Source organism: Tamandua tetradactyla, chromosome 15, assembly GCF_023851605.1.
Source record: "Tamandua tetradactyla isolate mTamTet1 chromosome 15, mTamTet1.pri, whole genome shotgun sequence".
Taxonomy (NCBI): Eukaryota; Metazoa; Chordata; class Mammalia; order Pilosa; family Myrmecophagidae; genus Tamandua; species Tamandua tetradactyla.
Genome location: NC_135341.1, coordinates 35924580 through 35936384, shown reverse-complemented (window position 1 = coordinate 35936384; position 11805 = coordinate 35924580). Strand labels below are relative to the sequence as shown.

General features: G+C 56.2%; 1 protein-coding gene across 3 annotated transcripts in view; it reads left to right on the top strand.

The window, feature by feature from the left end:
- The first annotated feature begins 96 nt into the window (after nt 1–96).
- The window catches only part of SEMA3F (semaphorin 3F), a 40794-nt gene continuing 29085 nt past the window's right edge, over nt 97–11805 (top strand). For 2 of the 3 annotated variants that reach the window (XM_077129242.1, XM_077129240.1), the window contains exon 1: nt 7997–8306. In XM_077129242.1, the coding sequence (XP_076985357.1) occupies nt 8241–8306 (66 nt within the window). In that variant the 5' untranslated portion in view covers nt 7997–8240. Of the gene's footprint in view, nt 243–7823; nt 7933–7996; nt 8307–11805 lie in introns of those variants that run through there. The other variant, XM_077129241.1, reaches the window with a different exon arrangement.

The following is an 11805-nucleotide window of genomic DNA, read 5'->3' as shown; positions in this document are numbered from 1 at the left end:
TTGGCAGAATGCAATTTCCTGCTTCAGGGAGCTGGCGGGTTTAGGAGGCTTAATGAGGGGGGAGGGGGGAGCCAGGGAAGAAGAGCGACTGAGACAGGGCTGGGAGATGGAAACTGAGGGAGAGTCTCCGAGACGGGTGGTCACAGAAGCGTCGGAAGCCTTGGGGATGTGTGTGTCTAGCGGTTGGCCGGGGACTCTTCAGGATCAGCCAGGGGTCAGCCCTTAAGCTTGGGCTCCCACTGGTAGGTCAGGGACCCCACCTGCAAACCCCCTCACCCTCTGTCTCTGTGGGGTGGAAGTGTGGACGACAGGAGGGGTCTCAAAGTGGCCTACTGTCAACAAAATGGGGGCGGGTCAGGGGGTAATGAAACTGTGTATGTGTGTGTGTGTTCTTCTAGACTGGTGGGGGTGTGTGCACGTCCAAGTGTGCAGGTGGGGGATGGGCTTCCTAGGGAAAATGTGCAGCTGGGGGAATCCTGGGTAGTGTGTACGCTCTGGCTCTGGGTGTGTCCCCAGGAGAGTATGCAACGGGGGTGACGGGGACCCCGGGAGAGCGTGCAGCTGACGGGTCCCAGACGCCTGGGTCGGGGAGTGGGCAGCAGGCTGGAATTTCAGCCCAGAATGGGAGGCTTGTCTGGATGCTGCTACCAAGGAGGCTTGGAAGATAAGGCACAAGAGGGCCTCTGAGCTGCCGGAAGCCCCACTCCTCCTGGGGGTGGGGCCGCCAGGAGCCCTGCTTGACACTCAGAGCCCTTGAAGCCCCTGGGGGAGACCCAGGTTGGCTGTCCTTTTGTGACAACCCCTGCCCTGAGATGCCACTTGTCCCCCTTTCCCCACCTCACCTGACTCTCCCCAGACCTGGCTCAGCAGATCCACCTCCTGAAAAAGGGCTTAGAGGAGCTTAAATCCATCAGGTAGGGAGTCCCCAGGCAGAGCTGGCAGAGAAGGGTATTCAGGAATTGACCCAGGACCCCTCCCTAGCCCACAAGAAGCAAACACATCGGCAAGGTGGAAGGTTCTTCAAAAAAAAAAAAAAGCGGGCAGCCTGGACCCATCCCGGAGCATTGCCCTGGATGGAGAATCCCTGCTAAGCCTGGGGACCTTGGGGAGGGCCCAGAGTAAAGTAGTGGAGTAGGGTTTGAGGTTCTGGAAGGCAGGACTGAGGCTGCAGGGGCACCTCAAGTCCAGCTTGCAGCTTGAGCCTATTCTTTCTGCTGGGAATGCTTATTTGTGGGGGCCTGGGACAAGAGCTCACAGACCATGGGAGGCTGAAGCCCTGAGCACCTTAGCACTTGGGGCAAATGCCATCCCTCTGGGCCTCGGTTTTACCATTTGTGAACATGGGTGCTGGGGCAGCATCTCTGAGGTGTAACCCATGCTCGCCTGTAAGCAGGTGGGCCCCACCCCAGCCTAAGGGTCATACCAGGGTTTTCTCAAATGGCAGCTAGGTGCATAGAGAAGGACTCTAGGAAGCCCAGGGGAGTGGCAGGTATGAGTGGCACACAGCCTATGGCCCTGTGCCCCCCCCCCCCAGAAGCCTCAAGGTCCTATAGCCTCCCACCCCTCATGAAAGCATCTTCTCCTGCTGCAGGATGCCCCGCAGTCCTTATCCCTCTGGGGAAGACAACCCTCAATCAACTAATAGACTGCATCCAGAGGCAGCAAAGATCCCACAGGCTGGCGGTTCCAGAATCCCCCTAAGCCAGCCCCATGTACAGGATTGACCTGGCTTCCCACATGACTACCCCGCTTCTGACCAGCCTTGCCAGCTGTTCTGGTTCAGCTGCCATCTCCTCACCTGGCCTCCCCAGGGGCCATTCCAGGGCCCACATCTGCCCTCACCCAGCGTTTTTGCTGACTTCAGCCCTGTCCCTGCCCGGCCCTTTGCGGCATCAGTGAAAATGGAGCTCCTGTGCCACTGCCCTAACCCCTGTGTCCATCACCAGCAGAGCCTGACACTGAGTCCTGCTTGAGGCAGCACCCACTCCCGGCCTCAGGGCACACCATGCCAGGTCATGCTTCTGGGCCCTTACCCAAGTCTTTTCCACAACCATCAAGAAGAGAGATCTCTGATTGGTCCTTTAGAACCCAGGTGGCAATATCACCGCCTCTAGGTCGTCTTCCCTGACCAAATCATCCTCCCAGCCCTCCAGCAGCCCCTGACATACCTTGCCAGGACACCTCTGGCTGGTCTGGAAGCACTTCATAGATGAGGCCTCAACAGCTTGTCAAGTTCCACAGCTACAGGGATCTGTGGGTCATACATAGGGGTCAGAGCTAGAGTGGGGCTCGCCTGTTTAAGGAGGGAGGTGGGTGTGGGGCCCAGGAGCCCCAGGTGACCTGCTTTGCCATCACCATGCTCCCATGGCAACCTGGGGAGGATGGTGAGGATTCCTTTATACCTGTGGAAGCACCAGTACGTGTGAACATGTGTGCCACCGTGTGGGGCCTGGATGCGTGAAAAGAAGAGTTGGCTGCAGAAGATGGGGTCAGGCTGTGCAGTTGTCAGCTGGCCCAGCTTGAGTGAACCCTTCCATTGGGTGAGAAAACAAGCAGCCACCCACACCATCCTGGGGCCAGCAGCAATTCCAGGCAGGCCCTTGTGCCCCTGGGAAAGGCATCTGGGTCTCCTTGTCACCCATTGAGGAGGGGCGATGAGTCATAATAAAGGTGACAGAGGTAGAGTACGCCTTGCTTGCCGGGTGTTGCTCCCCCACCAATCTGATCTTGGAGGCTTGTTAATCCTCCCGGCACTCTATGAGGGGGGAGCTTGTTTTCTAATTTAATAGGTGAGAAACTGGGGCCTAGAGAATGGGCAGACAAATGAACATGAATCGGCGAGAGCCTCATGTAGCCAGGCTTGGAGTTGGAGAGTCCTTGATGGGGTTCTATTGACTGGTAGAAGAGCCCCTATGACACGTGCGTGCCCACCTCCAAAGCCCAGCCAGGTTAGCCCAGAGGTTTGGGTGGGTAGAATGAGGCACAGTGAGGTCGAGGAGCCCCCACGTCACCCAGCTCGCTTGGTGGCCCCACCTGCATCCACCCACATTCCCATGTCCGTGGCAGGTCCAGCGGTTCTGTGGACAGTGAGGCCAGAGCTACAGGGCTTCTGCCACCACCCAGGCCTCCCACTGGTCTCCACACCTCTCTTGCTCAGGCTTCTCTAGATGCCAGGCACCTTCCTGCCTGAGGTGCTCTTCCCAGCCCTCATCCAGACCCTCCAAGGTGTAGGGTGGGGCCTGGGCCCTGCAGGGACTTTTGTTCCCTCAACTCTGTGCCATCAAGGCCTCCCCTTGCTTTGCCCCAGCTTTAGTCCTGTGAGCCTGGCCCACCACTCCACGGAGCCAATTTGGTTGAAACTACAGGACAAACTCAGGCAGAGTTTCAGGAGCAGGGGAGAGGGCAAGGTGGGATGGAGGTGCCCACCCTGAACCGGGGTGGAGAATTGGGCGCTCCGTCTGATCATTACTCCTCTCCTCTCACAGCTGGCCCTGCATCGCTAGCCTTAGGAAGACTTGGCCAGACAACCCTCTGGAGCCCACAGCCCAGAACATGGGCAAGATATAATCTGTGGCCCAGTGCTTGCTGTGACACTGATGTCTGCTAGGCACATATGTCTGCCAGATGAACGAACAAGTGGTGAATGATACTCAACCAAGACACAGGGCAGAGTAAGGGGCCCCTCCCCCCTGTAGGGGCCCAGAGGGCAGAGACTTCCAGGCCAGCTGAGCAATCAGGGGAGGCTTTTTGGAGGCAGTAACATTTAGATCACGCCTCCCTAGGGAGACAGGGGAAGGCACTGCTGGTGACAGAAGAGCCTGGCAAAGGCCTGGGGGCAGCACGGTGCTAGGTGTGATGAGGCCGCCGCCCCCCAGGAACCTGGGAGGGATCTGAGGAGCTGCTTAGTCAGGCCATGGGGACTGAGGTTTTCCCGGGAGCCCCTCCAGAGAGAGACTCGCCTAGGCCACACAGAAGGCAAACGGGATTCAGGATTTTGACTCAGATTTTCCATGGGACTTCCAGGACCCTAGTTTGTCCATTTGTTAAATGACAGCTTTGTTTCAGGTCTTGCCTTGTAGAGGACGAAGAGAGCCAGGTGCTGGCCAGATGAGACACCATTGGTCCCTGGTATGAAGATGCAGAGACCTCAGCCTGGGTCCTTGGGAGTAGAGCAGAGGGGTGGGGGTGGGTTCTCTAGAGCACAGGACTAACAGGGCATGCAGAGCTCTTTGTCTTGGGGGGGTGGAGTGGGCTTTCCTTGATGAACAGTTGACAGAGGCACAGTGGGGAGTCCCAAAGTACCCCCTTACCTCCACTCCACCCCCACGAACAGGCTTCATTGTGAGCAAACGCTGGGGGCAGTGGGCTCATAGGAATTCATACCCTGGCTTTGTGCCCCTCCCCCAGTCCTACTCTCACCTTCCCATCCAGGGCCCCTTCCTTGCCTGAGAGTCCAAAATGATGGGGACACAAGGATGACCACTCTGTGTCTCTGAGGCCACAGGCCCCGAGACCTGGGCAAACCAAAGGGCTAGGGCTGGGCTCCCTGGCTGGGAGACTAAAACTCCAGCAGGAAACACCAATGTTATTCAGAGAATGGGCTCTTGCCTGTACTACTCGGTATCTCCCAGGAAGCTGGGCCCCTATGACCCAGCCTGGGCTGAATCGGACCTCTGGCTGGAAAATATGGCCTTCCCAAAGTTCTGTGTCAACCCAGGGCCTTGGGTTGCTCGTAAGAGCCCACCTTTGAGTCACTAAAGACCCCTCTCAGGCTGGGATGCAGATGTCCTTGACCAGGAAACACTGACTGTCGGGGCACTCCACTGATGGGACAGCCACAGTGAGGGCAAGGGAATGCTTCAGAGACTACCAGCTGAGGTTCAATGGTCTGGCCTGTGGGACGTGCCTCATGTGTTAATCAGACTCAGGCTAGGTCGGGGAGCCACAAACTAGTGCCCCCAACCCCTTGCCTGGCTCCACCCCCAGTATGGCTGCTTTGAGGTGGGGAGAGAGAACAGAGAGGGGTTTCCTCCTACTTCCAGCCATTCGGATCTCCATGTGACCCCTCCATCCTCTAGACAGGGACTAGGAGATGGAAGGGTGCGAGGTAGGCTGACTGTGAGATGGAAGGATGGCAGTAAGGAGTGAGAGGGAAAGAGGTTCCGGTAACTCTGGGCTAGGGGACAGGGACAGGGATACCGTAGCAGAGGACGTGGAACACGGACATGCTGCAGGCCTCAGTTTCCCCTAAGGGATTGAGAGGAGCCTGACAATTGGTATGGGGGCAGCTGCTTCCTTTTGAGGAATCAGGGCCTGTCTGAGCCTGGGAGGGTTGGGGTGCTACTGATGCTCGTCCCTGTGGCTGCACGAGTATGACCGAGGCAGAGGTGGCACACAATAGGCACTCAGGCAGGCTGTGGACAAATGAATGGATTCCTTAGGGTGGCAGGAACAAGGCCCCCCACATTGGTGTGAGGGGACTACAGCCAAGCAGCACAGGCAGTGGAGTCTGGATTTCTCCTCTCTCCCCATGGAGGCCCTGCCCCTCCTGTCCTCAGTCTCTTATCCCCTCATCTCAGCTGGTCCCTGCTCCTTCCGGCAGTGAACATGAGCTTTGCAGAAACTTGTCTTCAGATTAAAGCTTAAACCACGGTCTCAGGAGAAGGGGGCAGGGAGGCCAGCCGAGAGGGCCAGTGTGTCGTGGGGTGCATAAGGGCTGGGAAGACGCCCCTCTCCTCACCCCACAGTTCCAGATCAGGTCCAGTGGATGGGCTCCAGCGGAGGTATGAGGGGACTCTGGCCAAGTTCAAGGTACGCAGTGGCACCCCCAGTGATCCAGCCAGGCCTCTGTCCCCTCTTTCTTGGATGACCACAGCCTCCTCTCTGGCGCCCAACAATCAGAGGGATCCTTTATAATGAGGCTAGTCCTTGTCCCTCCTCCCCCAGAGGCCGCACTCTAACATGAGGGTCCTTGTCCAGACCCCCAGAGGGAGGGGCCCAGACCCTTTCTTCTCAAGATCTCAGGATGCCTCTTAATTGAATGGGAACACAGTGGCATTCTGGAGTCCTTCCTAGGATTCCACAGTAAGTATAGGTGGTGCCCCAAATCTCTGGGGTACAGTTATACAGCCTAAGAAGAGAGTCTCAAGCAGCCACTGCTCTGCCCAGTTATATTTGGAAATCAAACCCTACCAGGACAGAAAGGCCCCCAAATCGGGCTGGGGAGCCCAGGCCTGGGAGTGTAGGGAGCAAAAAGAGTCATCGTGTAGGGTGAGGGTTCAGCAAGCACCGCATTGGCAGGGCAGGCCCAGTTCCCCACCCTCTGGCATCAGCTTTGCTATCCCAACCTGCACTCCCTGCCTCTAAAGCCACAAGCTGTAAAGGAGTGATTCTCTGCAAGGGGAATCTCTCATTGACCAGTCCCAATTCTGCCACGCCACAGGAGGCCCTGCAACCCAGAACAGGTGCCAGCAACTGCCCAAGACCCTCCACTTCCTGGCTTGGCAGGGGCTAGAGACCCTGATGGGGTGCTTTGTCCTTAGACCTAGGATTTGAAAGCAGGGATGGTGGTCTCACAGAGCAGCCTCTCCCTGCAGGCTAGACCTAGAGCCAGACATGGGTGGGGAGAAAGGCCAGACTGGCAGAGCACCCAGCCCTACCTACCAGTCCCTTTCCCCCTGACGAGCTGCTTTCATCTGGGCCCCACTCCCCTGCTGGGAGTGGGGGGGCCAGGGGAGGCTATGAGGCTGTCACGGAAGGGACATTCCCAAGTCATTTGAAACTAAGTAAGTCCAGATCCCAGCCTGCAGGCCTGGTTGCAGGACCCTCCTCGGCCCCCCTCCCCTCGGATCGCGGCGGCGCAGACACACGGAGGGGTGTGCACAGCAGATGCGGGCCTGGGAGGCAGCCAGAAAGCCCACAGGATCAGAGCCTGCTGCAGTAGGCTCTGTCGGGGGGCTGGCTAGGTCTCCCCCAATCAGGAGGTATGCCTCTGCCTAGGAGAGAATGCTTGCTCTGGAAAGCTCACAGCTGGAACCCCACTGCCTTCTGATTAGGGTGAAGTCTACCTTGAGTCCCTGCTGCTGCAGCTGGGTACATTCTCAGCTCTAGGTAGAAAGGGAAAGGGAGCAAGTGGGCGCCCCTCCCTGCCCCATCTTCAGCCCCGAGTGAGGGTGAACACAGATGGTGCCAAGACGAGATGGAGAGTAGCTGGTAGCCCCTGATCAGAGAACACGGGACTCTGGGATCAGGTCCTCCTACCAGCCCCTTCCAGTCATTCATTCAACACCTACCATGTGCCACTCTCTGTTCCAGTTGCTGGAGATGCAGAAATAGACAAAACAGAAAAAGGGATTTGCTCTCTAAGAGGTGACAGTCTAGTGGGGTGGGTAGCTAGATGATCAACAACAAGCATTAACATAAATATATTGTATAGTATGTTGGGTGGAGAAAAGGAGAGGAAGGTCAGGGGAGACAAAAATGCTGGGGAGGTGCTCAGGATGGGCTTCTTGGAGGAGATGATATCTGAGCAAAGACCTGAGAGGTAAGGACAGAGCCATACAGGTGTCCTTGGGAAGGGCACCCAGGCAGAAGGAACGGTCAGTGCAGGAGCCCTGAGGCTGCAGTGCGCTTGGTATGGGGGGAATGGTGAGGAGGCTGCAGCCGAAGAGGGAGGAGATGAGTCAGAGTGGTAATGCGGAAGGAGAGAAGGGGGATGGACAGGACTTGATGGCCACTGTAAGGACTCAGTTTTAACTCTCAGCAAAATAGAGCCGTGAAGAGACTTGGCAGGGGAGCAACTTGACCTGACTTCCATTTTTAAGAGTCTCTCTGAGATCCAGGTTGACTAGATTCAGAGGTGGCAAGAAGGAAGCTGGGAGCCCAGTGACAAGGCCCTGGAGGGCGGCCATGGAGGTGGTGGCCAAGGAGAAGGTGAGAAGTGTTCATCTCATTTTGCATATTTTGAAAGTGAAGCTGAAAGTATTTGCTGATGGATTGAATGCGGATGTGAGAGAGTCCAGGCTGACTGTAAGGCTTTGGGCCTGAGCACGTAGAAGAATGGAACTGAGTGGGAGAAGGCCGAGAAGGAGCTGGTTGAGGGCTCCCAGGTTGGGCCCCAGGTCCTAGATCCAAGGTCTTAGCCACATAGGCCTGGTTCCCTCAATCAGGCTACCCCCCACCCCCACTCAGTGCTGGGGCTGGCTCACTATTACTGGGCATTCAGAGACAAGGCCTCTGCCATGGGGGCAGAAGAACCCCAGAAATGCCATCCTGACACTTCTCAGGAAGGTCTCCTCAAAGGCCAGGTAAGAATTAAGCTCTGTATCGAGGACCTGGGTTCTCCGGCAGGGGCTGGGCAGGGGATGAGGGATGGCTGTCTGGCTTCTGTCTAAACAGGATGTGCTCGGGCTGGCTGATGGTCACGGGTCACTGCAAAGCCAGCAGAGCTTGGGCCCACACGACCCCAACCTCCCTCACCGCTCACCACACACATACACACACACACACACACACACACACACACACTCAATACACACACATACACACGGGATGGGGTGTGTGTGCAGGGCCACATGTGAGGCTCTCAGAGCTTGGCATGTCCCTCTCTTTAATGTTCACTCTGAACCTCTGAACTCACATGAGAAGAGGTTGCTGACAGGTCCATGTGGGGGATGGCAAGCCAGGAGGACACAGCAAGGCTTGGGTCCCAGGCAGGGTCTCTTGGGGTCTATATAAGGGTGCAGGACCTTCAACCAGCCACTAGCACTGGCTTCCCGGAAGGTGATACCTGTACAGAGGTCAGAAGGCTCTAAAAGGCAACGGGAAAGTATTCTAGGTATTAGGAGCAGCATGTGCAAAGGCCCAGAAAGGATGAGGCAGCTTCAAGAAGGGAAGGAAACGACCCTCCTCGTGCAGAAAGCAGCAGTGTTTGCGGATGTAGGAGGTGGCCACAGCCTGGATCTAGAGGAAAAACAGAGTTTAAACTGGGGGTGAAGTCAGGGAAGAGTATTCCTGGTAGAGGGAACAACAGCAGAAAAGGCCTGGAGGCAGCTTTGGGGAGCAGCCAGGGAGGTGTGTCATTCCAGCTTTCGGTAGGCTCAGAGCCAGCCCCTGGGGCAGGCTGGGCAGGAGAAGGCTGAGCTGAACCCCATCCTGGGCCGGGCTACGGGTGACTCCTCACTGCCTGCCCCCTCCTGCTGCTGCCGAACTGGCTGCCCCACACCCCCACCCGGGCCCCCTTCCCAGTTCCGGGCGGTGGGGGCAGGGCCAGAGAGCCTGCGGGCGCCCGGGGCCTGGCTGGGGAGATGAGAAAACCAGAAAGTGGGGAAACCTGAGCCAGCAACGCTGGGGCTGGGCCGGCTAGGGCCTGCTCAGCTTGCTAGGCCTGGGAAACACGTTCCCCCTGTTTCCTGGGCTCCCTCTGTTTTCCGGGCTGGGCCAGGGGAGGGAGTGCTGGTGCAGCCACCAGTTCCATCCAGGGAATGTGTGTGTGTGGGGGGGTGGATGGTCTCCAAGGCTGAGGCTTTCCAGGCCCAGCCATCCGTGTGCACAGGCCCGAGGGGAAGAGTCTCCACCTAGGGCATCAGGCTTACCCCTTTTCCACCAGAAACAGGACAGGGGTGGACAGACAGAGGACGGACAAGCAGCAGGCGGCCCAAAAGCAGTACAGCATAGCTAGGAAGAAAAGGCACCAGTGCTGCCAGAAACAAAGCCTGGGCTAGGACAAAGAGCTGGAGGCACTTGAGGGAAGGGACCTTCAAGGCTCTCCCACCTGATGTCAAACCAGTACCAAAGGTGGGATCTGGGCCAAAGGGGGCCAATTTCTTCCCACTGTTGAGATCTGTGGCACCTTGGAAGCTCCGAGAAGCTGAGCCGTGAACCCAAAGCCATGCAGCTAGGATGCTACAGCAAGGGCCCATCTCACAAGCGCTCAGACCTCATGGGAAAAGGAGGGACAGAGTGGGCACCAGACCTGGCTTAATCTCTTACCTTTTTCCACACACATGCTTTGTGTATCTGGATTGGCACCGGGGTGGGCCACGGGAGACCTGGATCAGAGCTTGCCAGGGAAATGCTGGGAGCTGAGTGTTCTACAGAGACAGGAGGGAGGCCAGGCCAGTGGGAAGTCTGCCTGGCTGCCTCCCGGCAGACCACCCTCAGGGTAGCCAGGGTGGTTCTGAGGCGGAGCTACAACAGTGAGTAACTGTTGGAGGTCTCCAAGTGGCAGAAGCAGCTAGGTGGTGGGACGGGGCACTGGCTCTCTGGCCCTTGACATGCTGGCTCCTGCTCCCCCTCTGATCTGGTGCTGTGGGGATTTGCTCACTTATTCATTGGGTAAAGATCTTTTGAACTACAGGACTCCAGCACTTATCACCAGCCTCTTGGAGTGCCTGTCTGGGTTGCAGGCTCTCAGCCCCACATGGGTCCCGTAGCCTGCCTTACCCACCTGGAGCCTTTCCCACAGCTCTTGAAAATGCCTCTTTCTCAGGATACCTTTCTCCGGGCTGGTGGTTACAGGATGGGCCTCACCCCATTTCTCCCGATCTCTGTTTCCTCATCTGCCCAAGGTGGACAACAGGGTCTGCTTCTCAGCGTGACTGTGAAGTACCTGGGGAAGAATAGGAACAAATCATGCTGGTAGGCAAAGTCTCCCAACCTGGTGTCCCGGGCTGGTTTCAAGGCAAACTGAGGGCAAAATGTTGAGAAATTCTTCCCAGTAATATTTATCACATATAAAATATCTAAAATTGATCATGGGGTTGTATGTATAACTATGTAATGATCCTGTGAGCCAGCGATTGTATTTTTGGATGGTTTTTATGGTGTGTGAGTGTATCTTAGTAAAACTGCATTAAAATATATCATATATATATATAAATATGTTTTAATAACACACATAATTATATAAAATGCTCAGCCCATCACTAACACAGAGCAAGGATGCGGTGAGGGTTTGTGACTACAGTAGTCATTGTTTTTATTTATATGATTATTCAGTCTTCTCCAAAGGCTTAGGAGAGAATGGGCATTTCAGTTAGTGGAGCCCTGGCTTAGTTAGCCGAAGCCCTTTTCCTTTTCCCTAACCTCTCCCTGCAAAACTTCCGTGTCCTGAGTCTACTCAGTGTGTTGGAGTGGAGCTCTGTGGACATGCCAATTGTGTCTCTTTTGTTCCTGACCCAGGACCTTGGAGCCTGTGATGAATTTTGACAGTTCTGCCTTAGTGACCATGATATAATGATGGTGTTGAAGGTGGTGACAGGTCATGAGAGGCCATGGGCGCTTGGGGGGCTGGCAGGGATGGCCTTGAAAATCTGCATTGCTGAAGGTGGTGCAGTGGTGGTGACTTCAGGAGTGATCCTGTGCAGGGGAGTGAGGATGAGGAGGGATGATTGTCACAGCATCTTAAATGAGGCATGACAGAGGGGAGAGGTACAGACTCTGTTACTGCAGTCACATAACTCCAGGCTGGTGATTCTTCATCTCAAATGCCTAGCCTCTGCTTGGAGCACCCAGGCAAGTGCTCCAAGCCTGGATCAGGTGACCCTCAGCAGGATTTCTAACACCGCGCCCCCACTCTACATTTGCAGACAACTAGTCAATGAGTCAAGGGGGGGAATGCCTCCTGGGAGTCTTGATAGTCAGAGAGAAAGGGAGAGGAGGAAGAAGGAGAAGAGGAAGAGGAAGAGGAGAAGAGGAAGAAGAGAGGAAAAAGAAGGGAGGAGGAGGGAAAAGGGGAGGAGAAGGAAAACAGAGAGGAGGAGAAAGGGGGAGGAGGAAGAAGAGAAGGAGGAAGGGGGACCAAGT